Below are 13,964 nucleotides of genomic sequence, written 5' to 3' on the forward strand. Positions count from 1 at the left end.
TTTACCTCTTAACTTTCTTTTTTCATTCAAACTGCCCTGGGCTCAGAGAACTGTGATGATGAATGGGAATACGACTCAGGGGACAATTTCCTTTTAAAGAAATGAATTTGAACAGCGGACTTCACTGCCTGAATATCAGGCCAGGCAGACATGGGGCACTACGATATCATAGGTCGGCTGCATGAATAAATATGTGCCCTTCAGGGGAGAGTCATCGTCTCTCCTGGTTCCACAATGATATGCAGGGTTCAGAACCTTATTAAAAGGTATTATCAGTATGGGATGTTAGTATGAAAACCAGATTAGAAAAATTAACTATCTGATTATTATGGTTAATATATAAAGTCAGGTAAGATAACCTGGGTGCGCCGTCCTTAGCCCCAACACAAACCACTTTGTAGTAAAAAATATCCAGGCCCTCCCTGAATGCGCTATGAGACATCAGTAAGTTCAAGAAGGGAGAAAAAAAAGAGTAAACAACCTATACCACAGACTATTTCTTAACCCCCCTAAATTCTCTGTCCTCGCTAATGGAAAAATTAGCTCCTTACGCATGAGAGCTGATGTTGGTTCGTTGTTATTATTAGCGAGGTAATTATTCGCTCAGCACAAGAAGAAAACAGCCAATATATTCTATCAGGGAAGAGCTAATTTTTCAGGCAGACTACACATAGTCTGAACATTGGGATAGAATTTAAATCAGCCACCAAATGAGTTAGTCTAACACAAAGCTTAGATTGAAAACCTTGCCATTGGGAAAGAATACCAAAATGGCTGTTAACCATAAATACCAAACAGAGAGGAAGCGGCTAACCCTGTCGGTCATGTGCAGTGTTCAACACGCTCTAGACAGTCTGGAAAGGGAAAGTGGAGGTAGAATTTCTCGAGAACTCTCTGAAATGACTATATGAAGACAAATGAGTATGAGAGTAAGAAAAAAGAAGACCAAAGCTTACACTATGTTGCATTGTCCTCCACACAATCCTCTGGGAAGCAAGAGGAAAACAAATTTAAAGGAAAAAGAAAGAGAGATTATTCTATACATAACAGCACAGCACAGGTACAACGTTTAGCTTTGCAGGCTGGCATTCCACCCACCCCCACCCCAAACTCCCTCAGAATGACCAGTAGAATATTTAAGAAGCCAGGACGGTGTTGAATACTTACTGGAGGTTCATTGGTCTAAATCATCACCAACTTGATGAATTAACTTCCACGTGTTTTTTTTTCTTTGAAATCTACTTTTATAAAACACATTCCTCTAAGATACACGATTTAAAGTATATTCTGCTCTGATGAGTCCACTGGGGTAAATAACAGACACTCCCTGCCCAGTGTGTGCGGGATCTATAATGCATGTTGTGCTCAGTTTTCTGAGCTGTACAACTAATTGTCTTTCACAGATGATAATCTGAAATATCTCTGTATTCTCGGATCTTCAAAATCGAGCTCTTTTAGGTTGATGTATTTTTTATAGTCTGTACTTCCAGTGACATTCCAGTGGAAGTTTCTTTAAAAAAAAAAAAAGAACTCATAGTTTCACGTCAAATTGTGTAAGAGAATTCATGAAGTATAAATTTAAGAAAAAAGGAAGAAAAATCAATCGTTTGCAAATAATCACTTCTGGCCTATTTAATTGAAAATCAGTAACAGTAAGCAGGGACAGAGGGCTGCTGGGGTGGGTGTTGGTAGCAGGAAAGACATGTGATCGTGGGGCCAATCTGTTAACCAAAATACTTAATGGCATTTATATCTTCAACAAACCCTGGCTGCTGGCAGGAAGGACTGTGATAGTCTTTGATGAGTCAGCTTTTCATCAGCAGCTGAATTTATACAAATGTATTCATTCATTATTGGATAATAAAAATAACTTCAGGTAGTATGTCTGAAAGCCACTGACTACCTAAACTGATTTTTATGGCCATATAACTTTAGAGGAACAAAGAGAAAAGCTTCCTAGTGATATAAAAGAATTTACAAGTTCCTTAAACATCTAATAGAGGTTAAATGGTGGAATCGATGTATTTTTAAGAAAGAGTTTTATTTTTAATTATTTTATGTAAGTTCTAGCAGCAGTTGGCCCAGGTTGGGGTTAGGAGATTTACTTCTAAAACTAACCCCATAATTACCAGTTCACATAAAAAATAGCATTACAATAACTGATATAAGAACACTGATCAAAAGATTCCAAAGTTAATTAACACAGGTACTCATTTTAAGTGGTAGTAAGAAGCAACTCCTCCAAGAACTTTACAGTTATTTTCACTTTGGCAAAAGCAGTGGGGTGACTGGGATATTCTTTTGATGCTGTCCTTGAAGCTTTTTCTCTGCTGAAAGACTTAGAGAAATTAAGGGAAGTCTTTTCCAATTATCCTCCTTCTCTGGGACACATGCTTCTTATAAATATTCAGGAAACATTTTTTTCAGGAGAAAATTAAAACAGGAGTAGGTAACGTGAGACTTGTTTATAAACAGTCAAAATAGGCTGTAATATATGGCAGACCCATCAAGAGAGTTCACCAATGCATGCATCTTGGAGATGATTTGGTCTGACTGTTGACATATAAGCTGTTATATAAACAGTCGGGCTAAGGTAACTGCTTTACCTTTCCACTATTCAGAAATATGTTGAACCCTCAAAAGGAAGAAAGTCTTGGTCGGGAAGCCAAGGGCTGCAAATGAAGATTCTGATATTAGCTTTGGGCCTAGTCTGTGTTTCTCAAGAATAACCCTGTATAGTTCTTTTTGATGTGGAAACAGCCCCTTGCCCTTAGGGACTGGGGAAGTGACTCCAGGTCAGTTTATGGCTGGCTGTGAATTACAAATCACTAATTCTTACAATTTGGGAATTTAATTCAATAAAACATTAATAAATCTGCCATTCTCTCTTACAGAGCCTGAAGTTACACCATGAGGAAGTTAAGTACTATGTGCTGTCAGAGAACATTTTCGAATAAAACTGACTTATTGATTTAAATTCCTATGCACTGAATCTGGCCCTTATGCACCCAGTCTAGTCTTTGGTTTTTACCCATGATCAAATGATTCACCATGACTGATCCTTTTCAGAAAAAATATTGATTAAAATATATTTTGGGGGGGTGCATAAAAATAGAAAAGCCTAAATCAGTTTGCTATTTGCCAATACTCTTCAAGACCTTTATATTGGGGGCATTTCGAAGATCATCAGTGAATTTCCTTTCTAAAAGAAGGTTCAAATTCTAATTTCCTTATCTATCAGATATTATACATCATGTGGCAATCTCAAAGCGTTGATGCTTTATTTAGGTTGTGCTAAATTGCATACATACTGCTGTCTTGAGAAAAATATTTTTCTTGCTCTACTTCCCCTGTTTGAGTGTGTGTGTGTGTGTGTGTGTGTGTGTGTTTATTTCTCCTGGGGAGGAGAGAAAACTGTGCTAGTTTCAAAGGGAAAAAACATTAATTAGTAGTCATAGATACCATATATTGATCCAATTCAGTGCAATTTTAACTAAGTGCATAATGCACCCAATTGTTTTTAAATTTTACTTTATTGTGGTAAGAACACTTAACATGAGAGCTACCCTCCTAACAGATTTTTAAGTGCATCAAACAGGACTTATCTATAGGCACAATGTTGTAGAGCAGATCGCTAGGACTTACTCATCCTGCACCATGCCCCAGTTCTTAAATTAGAATTTGTGAAAATTCCAAAAAGCCTGAATCATTCCAATAACTAAGTTAGAGCCAACTAAAATGGAAAAAAAATAAAAAAGAGAGAAAGAGAGTGAGAGAGAGAGTGAGAGAACTCAAACCCATACTCACCATTTGTGCTTTGGTAAAAAGGATTTTAACAGACAGAGGAGTTTGTAAAGTAAAAACTCAAACAATGGACTCTCATGATAACCATCATTTCTTTAAAACAATTAGCTAGCGGTTCAGGGGAATCTAATTGGTTGTTTAAAAGAAGAAAGGTGACTATTTTTAAACTCTTCCTGAAACTGGGAACAGAGAATAGACATGACCAAGGTAACATAGAAGGTTGAAGCAATATCTGGATGATTCTTTTTTTGAAACCTACACTGAAGAGGGGTTTTATTTGCTAATAAACAGTAATAGATTTATAACATAATTTAGTGGCTAATGACTCCACTTACCCCTTCACTCTGGCTCTTCGTGGATAGGCCTTTATGTTGTAAGTACATTAGATTTTTATAGACAGAGATGCTGAGATGTACTTAACGTGAAGGCCAAACTCAACCAATTTAATCTTGTGAGTCCTACGCTGCGGAAGGATATTAACTAAAATGATAAAGTAATTTACAACAGTGACTAGTAAAAGTATTTTCATAACCAGAAACCCTTGAGATCTGAGTTTATATGACATAATCAGATGTGGTTCAAGTATTTTATGACCTTAAGGTTTTTATCTGTTAATTATACATCAAGATAATTGGCAAGGCAACATTAACAGTGCTAACAATTACAGGTATACAAATTGTTTATAGTGCTATAAATTGCATTGAAAATAATCAGGCAGTATTTCTTTGAAATTATGAGCTTTTCATTTTTTATAGCAAAATTTGATTTTTAAAACACATTAAAAAATGGTGTTTACTATGTTTATTCTCCAAGTGGATTGCTTTGCTGGTAGATATCAGTCGGTCCCCTGACACACATTTAAGTGGATCAAAGAGTGACTATTTTTAAGGCTTCCAACTTTTAAAAGACACACAAAAAAGAAAAAAAAATGGTAGTAACGTTGACTTGGGATCTCCTGGCAAGGTCTTTCAAACAGAAAACTTTATACACAAGAGGGCATAATAAAATTACACTGTATCATAACTGAATAAATAACAGAAGCAGGTGAGTAAGAAATGCGCTATTGTAATTATATCTCTGGAAGATATAGTAACTTAGTCTTCAGATTAATATTTCAGAAGAAATATGAAGTTGAAAATTTGGCCACTGCATGAGTGGATTAATAGGATAAGATGCCTTAAATAATCTAATTCATGACCTAAAAGGAAGATCTCATTATTTTTCAATATTCTAATTAAGACCAGGAGCAGATATAAGAATGAGATGACTTTTACAACCAACTTTTTCGGAGTCCCATCACGTCTCCTGAAGAATAACCTTGGTAACAGAAAAGTGCCCACAGTGGCCATCAATCCAAGAGAACTCACCAGCCGGTCCAAGCTCGTGCCTGCAGCAGTTGTGGGTCTCTCCTCAGGATTGTAAGGCCTGAACCGCGTATTAAAATTTTCAGGAGCTGAGCGAGCAGATCGGAGGGCTGGAGCAGGTTTGGGTTGGCCACACCCCTGAAAGACCTGGAAGAACCATTGAAAGGTCAAGAAACTTACACAGTGAGTTTCTTCCTAAGATCCTGGTACAGAAGCATGCCAGGCAATGGCTTTCCCATTTTTCCTGGGACTCCAATCTCCAATAAACTCTAATCTCTAAATTTAAATGACGACTACTGCTAATATAACAGGAAGACTGACTAGACAGATGTGGGGTGCATGCCTCACTGCACGCTGACTCTTATTTTCAAACATATATATTCAGTCCTCATTATTTGCAAATTCTGTATTTGCGAATTTGCCTACTCGCTAAAATTACTTTGCAAGCCCCAAATCATTAGTCACGCACTTCTGTGGACATGGGTTGAGTGGCCCTACATGCATGTTCCCAGCTGAAGCTGAACCAAGTGATGCTTTGCCTTCTTGTTTCAGCTCACATGCTGAAATCAAGTGTCCTTTCTGTGGCCTCTTTAGTGCCCCGTTTTTCACATTCTTGTCCTTTTACTTGGCAATTTCCCTGTTTAAGATGGCCCCCAAGTTCAGGGCTAAAGTGCTATCTGGCGTTCCTGAGCCCAAAGGGCTGTGTGTGATGTGCCTTATGGAGAAAATATGTGTGTTAGATAAACCTTGTTCAGGCAGAAGTTCTGGTGCACTTGGCCCTGAGTTCAATGTTAATGAATCAACAGTATATACTAAATAAAGTGTCTTTAAGAAGAAATACAATTGGTTGCTTATTGGTTGGTTGACAAAAGGTGGCTAAAAGCTTCCAGGAGCCTAGCCCTGTCTTTCCGGCAGTTCAGTATTTGCTAATTCAGTATTGGCAGCCACTTTATGAAACATAACTACCACAAATAATGAACATCAACTGTATTAAAAATAGGAATTGTAATAGCTACGTCACAGGATGATGTCAGGACTAAATGAACATGACCGAGACCTTTTCATGTACTTGAATTTGGCATTCAGTAAATACCCGTGTGGGATTCCTGTTACCGTGACAAATGTTATTTCGTGTCTAGCATCTAAGGCCAAATAACCTGAGTGGCCCTGCCCTGCGGTGTGAATAAGGAAAACCTGCACTGGAAGAGTTCTTTGAAAACACTCTTTGGAGCAAAGGTGTGGAAATAGGACAAGCCAATGTGGTGTCCCTATAAGGACAATTCCGTCTAATTTTGTTGACAGCTGTTGATGTACGGTTAGGTTTGCCATGGGAAACCACACATTTCAGTGTAATGATCTTAGGGATCGAGCAGCCAGCTCTTTTCCAGTGATTTCAACTCAGGGTGTGGTGGGGACACTTCCTCGGCTGTTTTTAGAAGCTTCCTACTTTCTGTTGGTTATCAAGAGATAATACCTTTACTAGAATGACAGAAACTCTAGTGACATTTTCAGGAAGTTTTGATGAAGTTGAACTTGACGTTTCTTCCATTTTTCCACAGGAGGTGGTGATTCTACTTCTTAGCTACTTACCTTGGTTAACTTTCTGGGACTATTTGTGTCAGCTAATTCTTAACCTGCGTGTGTGTGTGTTTAGAATGCATGCATGCCTTTGGGTTTTGTTATTTGAATCTGCTTTGCTCTAAAATAAGCATTTTTCATCAGGCACGTTATGGGATTCCACCGAAATACACAGAGAGCTCTCAGAGTGCTATTCCCAATGACAAATTCCATCTCGAGTCACAATTCATTCGGTGTTACCACTCCAGCTCATTTCTCTTTGGTCGTATCCAAAAGTTCTCCTTCAACTCAGCATTTTGCAGAGCAGGAGCATTTTGTTTTGGCGTTCTTCGAGATTGGTCTTAACACACTATTGATTATTCTTCTCTCACACAATTTCTGAAGTGGATGGTGTAAACCAGCGTGATAAAGATAGTGGGCCCTTTTCTCCCTAGGGCCTAAATCACTTCCCAGTGGCAAGGTCATTGCTGATGGAGGGCATTAACATTTCCAAAGCTCCAGGGTTTTGTTGAGTGTGCTATTTTGGATTGCTCCGAATATGACAGCTGACTTTTAGAGAGTGTAAAGCCTAAGGCAAAACAATGTTAATGGCCTTGCTGGGGATTTCTTGAAGCAGGGCACTGAAAGAGTTAAGAGACCTTCTTAATTTGCTCTTTGGGAAAAATCTGGCTCACTGGTTTAAATTAAATCAAAGGAACAAGAAATGCCCTGAAAGAATATTAGGACCCCAGGGGAGATACCTCATCATAACAGAAAACCTTACCACTTGTTTGATTTCTTTTCTTTTGAGAGTGTCAATTACACAGAACGGTGAGTTAAGTCAATATAGCCTAGTAGCCTTTTGTTATTTATATCAGGTTTGGATTTTTAAGGTGGCTTCGGTGCAGAAATCGCTGAGAGTATGATCCAAATGGAAGAAAACACTACCTTGTAATTATGATGGAAACAACACCTCACCTCATAATCAGCTGGAGACCTACAGAAAAATCTGTCATAATATGTCAGGATATGAATCCTGAAGGTCCTTCAACAGGTTCTATTTTACCCTTAGAAAGAAAGGCATGGTCATAAAGAGATCCTTCAGTGTGGAAGTGACATGCCTAGGGATTAAGAGTGGGTTTTCGGAACTTTACAAAACCTGCAGGGAAGAGTTGGGAAGGAGACCGGCACACCCACGCCCTGTCATTGCTTAGGAACGATGAGAAGCCCTTGTCTGATTCTCACTGCAGAGACTGTACCTGAAGCAACATGTATCCGTCATATTACTTAGATGAGTTACAAAGTGAAAATCAATGCATTCAGTTATCATACGTGCAATCTGTTGGTTAGACAACATGTTTTTAAAACCTGGGGTTCATGGGATGGGTGACGAATGGAATTCTCGTGCGGGACATTCAGATTGTCTCAGACTATCTTCTGAGCTTACTGTGGCAGCAGTATAGTTAAGACAAAGTTTTGTGGCTCATGAGGCTCAGGGCTATGTTACTCTAAAGGACCGATGAGCCTTTTTCCTCGTAGTCTAGGGCACCCCAATATATTGTATTTTGAATAAGGGAAGAAACAGATGAGGAATAATGTGGGTCAGTTAAGTGAGAGGTTAAATGAGGTTAGCTTACGTGAGAATCAGTAGATCGAGATTCTATTCCGAGGAGTGGTCAGGGCTGGAGAGGTAGATCTGGGCCCCTAGCCTAAGGTGGTATTTAAAGCCCAGGGCAAGTATATGGATGGGTGACAGGTGGGGCTAAGGACAGCCCAGTGTCATGCCAACATTCAGGGTCTTCCCTGCACTTTAGTCTCCTCCTCTGTCAAATGGGAATGATAGTATTATTCCCCACACTATGATGATAAAATGCAGTACATAAGGCAGGAAAACAGAAGCCATCATCTGGAAAAGTAAGTGCTTGACAGTAACTAGCTACTTACATTATTCTACAACCATTTCCTTTCTAGAAGTTTTGTTTTCTGAGTAAGGAGATTTGAGGGGAAAAAATGTCTGGGCTGATGTTTCTTCAATGTTTTCCATAAAATATTATTACCAAGAGTTGTTAACAGTTGTTACATATGCAATAAATTCCATGGTCAAAGTGAAATTAGGTATGTTGGCAGGTCCTGGTCATATGAATGTGTGTTCTGACTCACCAAAAGGGAGGAGGTCCTTTGCAGTAATTCCCCATTTGGCCCCAGGCTCGGCAGAGGGTGCACGAGGCTCTCACAGGATGAGTGTTCTAGGGAACACACCTTGGGATGCTCTGTGCAGTCTGCTTTACCCCACCGAGAGAAGCGATTCAGATGTAACACATTCAGCTGCATTGATTCAGAGGTGTTTGTGGAATCCATTCTACCCTCCACTGCCTCTTTTTTTTTTTTAAAGATAAAACAATTTTTTAAAGTTGAATTATATTGGACATACATTATTATATTAGTTTCAGGTGTACAACACAGTGATTCGATATTCTTACACACTACAAAATGATCACCTCAATACGTCTAGTTACCATCTGTCACCATAGAAAGTTCTTACAGTATTATTGACTATATTCCCTACGCTGTACTTTATATCCCTGTGACTTACTTAATTTTTTTTATAACTGGGCATCTGTCCATCTTAATCCCTTTCACATGTGACACCCCCTTCCCTTCTGGCCACTGTGTTTGTTCTATGTTATCTAGTAGTCTGTCTCTGTTTTGTTTTGTTTATTTGTTTTGTTTTCTAGATTGCACATATGAATGAAATCATATGGTATTTGTTTCTCTCTGTCTGACGTATTTCACTTAGCATAATCCCTTCTAGGTCCATTCATGTTGTGGTAAATGCAAGATCTCATTCTTTTCAATGGCTGAGTAATATCATTATATATATAATATTATACATATATAATTCCATTATATATATGTAATATATATATATATATATCCCACATTTTCTTTATCCATTCATCTATCAATGAACAGTTAGGTTGCTTCCATATCTTAGCTATTGTGCTACGATGAACATAGGGGTACTTATATGTTTTCAAATCAGTGTTTTTGTTTTCTTTGGATAAATACCCAGAAGTGAAATTCCTAGATTGCATGATAGTTCTATTTTTAATTTTTTAAGAGACCTCTGCACTGTCTATAGTGGCCGCACCAATTTATATACCCACCAACAGTGCATGTACCCTCCACTCCCTTTAATTCAAGAGAAGAAATACTATTTTTAAGACACTAAAAGTCTTTTCTTTACAGCAGAACAGAAGTTTCTAGAGAACACAGTTGCAGGCAAGCCATCTCATTGTAGGAACATATCATTAGCTTTATTCCTTGAAGAAATAGAATCAGTATTATCTTCTGCCTATCTTCCTCCAAGTGATGTTGTAAGAGATAATTAGATACAGTGGTCCCCCCTTATCCACGGGGCATATGTTCCAAGACCCCCAGTGGATGCCTGAAACAATAAATAGTACCAAACCCTATATATATGATTATGTTCTTATACATAAATACTTATGATAAAGTTTAATTGATAAATTAGGCACAGTAAGAGATAAACAACAATAGCAGACAATAAAATTGAACAATTATAACAATATACCATAATACAAGTTATGCGAATGTGGACTCCTTCTCTCTCAAAATATCTTATTGTTACTGTACTCACTCTTTTTAAAAAAATTTTATTTATTTATTTGACAGAGAGAGAGACACAGCGAGAGAGGGAACACAAGCAGGGGGAGTGGGAGAGGGAGAAGCAGGCTTCCCACGGAGCAGGGAGCCCGATGTGCGGCTCGATTCCAGGACCCTGGGATCATGACCTGAGCTGAAGGCAGACGTTTAATGACTGAGACATCCAGTCGCCCTGTACTCACTCTTTTTCTTGTGATGAGGTGAGATGGTAAATACCTACATGAGATAAAGTGAGGTGAGTGGCGTAAGCATTGTGACATGGCATTAGACTACTGGTGACCTTCTGACGAAGGAGCGTACGTCAGAAGGAAGATCATCTGCTTTTGGGTCATGATTGATATATGATATATATGATATGGTTTCAGGTAACTGAAACCATGGATAAGGGGGGGCCACTCACTGTAATCTGGCAAAGTATTTGGCAATCCCCATGTAGGCAGATGCTGCAAATACACAACGGAGTTATCCTTCCCGCTTGGTAGGCTTGCAAAACCTGTGGATTTGGGGAAGATATCTGGCTCATGAATTCTCTCTCTTAAGAGGATTACTAAAATGTCTCAGAAGTGTGCTGGCATTCTGAGATTAGAGAAGCTGACATTAAAGATACAAAGTTCTGAAAGGAGAGACATTTTATTGTTTCGGAGAGGTGAGAAAGAGAGGAAGGTGGTGATAACAGGTTTGAGTGCTGTGTCTTAGGTTTTTATTTTTTTATTATTTTATTTTATTTTTTTTAAAGATTTTATTTATTTGAGAGAGAATGAGATAGAGAGAGAGCGTGAGGGGGGGAGGGTCAGAGGGAGAAGCAGACTCCCTGCTGAGCAGGGAGCCTGATGCGGGACTTGATCCTGGGACTCCAGGATCATGGCCTGAGCCGAAGGCAGTCGCTTAACCAACTGAGCCACCCAGGCGCCCCTGTGTCTTAGGTTTTTAAATATAAGACCTTTTCCTTTAAGAACATCTCAGCATCTTAACAACTTTCCCTTAAAATAAAACAATGTGGTGTGCACTTTTTCAGAAGCCCCCAAAGCTTTATACCTACATCTCTTTGTCTCTGCAGGTTGATCATACATTCACAAACGTCATTACTGGCAAGCTCATAAGCATGGCTGCAGATCAATCCCGTCTCGGCTCCTGTGTTTTTAAAAAAATTCTATCCTTCCACTTTCTACTCAGTGGTTCCTACTGTGGAGGGATGTTGCTATTCCCATATATCATTTTGAAATTTGCAAACAGAACTCTAATCTTTTATATTAACATGGGTGGCAGTGAATGCTACCTAGATTTTTAATGAATGAACTATTTGTCAGATGACCACTGGGGGAATTCAAATCTATCCTGTTCGTTCCCAAGGAAACAGAAGTTATCATATCTGCATCAGCTCTATTTTGGCCATTGTTTGCATGAGAGACAGCTGTGGCATAAGAGAAAGGTCACGAACAAGAGTCTAAAAGCCTGGAATACTACCTTCAGACTTTCTCCTTAAACCTGTGTGACCTTTGAGTAACATGTTCTCCCGAATCCTCAGGGATGCTGGGAAGATAAAATGATATGATGCTTTGAAAAGACACTGAAAAAAAATGAGGTATAGAAATGTATTATTTTAACTGAGGTAATCTGTAATTAAATAGCACAGTAATGAAGAACAAATCAGATCTATGGATTATGCAGAGTGATGCATGAATAATTTTTTATGAAGAATTGGATCTTTTACATTTTGTTCATGGCTATTGCTGAATCCCATAATCTGTAAGAGTTCCTAGCACATAGTATGTACTTTTTTAAAAAAAAATTGGGAGTGAAAGATTATGGATAAATGAAATTTTTAGTTATAATTTCCCCCTTTTGCAAACATTCATGGAAGGCAATTAGCAGAGAGATTTGTGTAAGGCAAGATCAGAAAGAAAAGAGAACTTGACACTTACTCAATGTCCACAATGGGCCAGACACTGAACTGTGTGTTTTATATACTCTATTGCAAAGAATCAATTATCTCTTCAAAATCATTTAACATTTCTTCCTTAGGCTTCAGAAAAAAACAATGAATCATCCATCCGCCTAAAAAACTCATTTGATATTTCCCTGACTCCGCTTACTGTGCCAACTTAGAGCAAAACCAAATCAACAACTTTGTTTAAACTGATAAATAGAACCAAAAAGATCCTGTTTCTTGATCATTTGCTAACAGCTACCCACTGTGCTTGAAAAGCCGGTTAGAGAGCCAAGGACCCTGTGTATAAAATAGTCAACCTTGGCTCTCTGATGGTTGGTGGGCGAGCTCAGAGTCATGGGTTCTGGAGATCACATCTCAAGCAATGGCCTTTTGCTTGTAGCAAAGGGGAAGACAACTCGGGATGTTTGCAAAGCCTCTCTTCCTGATTTCCCCACCCTGTGAAAATGGTGAGCGGCACCACCGGCCCATGGGCTGTGTTTGTACCGTACATATCCCTGTCCCCGCTTGTCTAGGTTGAGCACAGAGCTGGGGACCTTTTCTTAGAGAGGAAGTGAAATATGTAGACCGAAATGGGTGTGCGGGAGATGTCCACATATCACTAGTAAATAGATGTGAATAAGTTAAAAAATTTTTTAAACCCCATTTCAATAAAAGTAATAGCAAGAAAAGCCACATCATCACTATGATATAAGGTTAAACTGGCACCTTAGAGCTTCATTTCACACATTTTCTTTTTTTTCTGGTTCCTAACAGCATTCTGCTAATATCCAATGTAGAATTTTCCTGAATATCAACTTAGAACATTTTAATAATGACTTCTTTCTTTAGATATAAAATTATTACACTCATTATGGTAACATTTTAAATATTGAGTCTTTTTATTTTTATTTGGTTTTATTAGTTTGCTAATTTTCTTTATGGATTGATTTTTTTTAAGAAAACAGGTTTTCATCCTAAAGTCTCAGAACAATCTGCTCTTCTCTTGTGTTCTTTACTCCTCTCTACCCCTTCTCCTCTCTCTTCCTCTCTTTTTCTTTGCTCCCTGGCTCATGCTTTTCTTTCCTTAAAGACTGATTACAATGGTCCCTTAGCCAAGTCATCTGGCAAATTCCACATGGGTCCCTGGATGGGCTCAGGGCTCCGTGAAGAGAATTCCGGGTTACACTGAATCAAGTGAAGTCATCAGTTTCAGCTTTGGCTGCCTTTCACCAGCTTCAATTTTCAAAAGCCAGCTACCATGTCAGTTTTAAGGCTTTAGAAATTTACTCCTGATGCTTACACAGCTTGGTTCCAGAATATCTGTCAAATGTTTTGCATACGTCTTAAAATTGTTTCTTCAATAAAAGCAAATTCGTTCCGTTTGCTTGAGAAGATGATTTTTTTTTCCTTGAAGGGTTTGCTTTCCTTAAATAGCAGAACACCTTGATATTTTCTCCCCAATGGCGAATAGGGAGGAATTACAAGGAACTGAACAAAGCATATTTTGAATGTGGTAAAAAAGAAATCTTAACCTTCTTGGCCTGGCTAAATGATTATCTCATATGCTCTTTGTTTATGGGTTTTAAAGCAATTCTTTAAGATCATTTTGCTGAATTCACATG

General features: G+C 38.5%; 1 protein-coding gene across 2 annotated transcripts in view; it reads right to left on the reverse strand.

The window, feature by feature from the left end:
- The window catches only part of GPC6 (glypican 6), a 1,066,736-nt gene that overhangs the window by 82,190 nt on the left and 970,582 nt on the right, over window positions 1-13,964 (reverse strand). Inside the window, exons 6-7 of one of the 2 annotated variants that reach the window (XM_078070190.1) lie at window positions 5,172-5,315; window positions 957-986 (exon numbers count right to left, since the gene is read on the reverse strand). In XM_078070190.1, the coding sequence (XP_077926316.1) occupies window positions 957-986; window positions 5,172-5,315 (174 nt within the window). The remainder of the gene's footprint in view (window positions 1-956; window positions 987-5,171; window positions 5,316-13,964) is intronic. The other variant, XM_078070191.1, reaches the window with a different exon arrangement.

This window comes from Halichoerus grypus, chromosome 4, assembly GCF_964656455.1.
Source record: "Halichoerus grypus chromosome 4, mHalGry1.hap1.1, whole genome shotgun sequence".
NCBI classification, from domain to species: Eukaryota; Metazoa; Chordata; class Mammalia; order Carnivora; family Phocidae; genus Halichoerus; species Halichoerus grypus.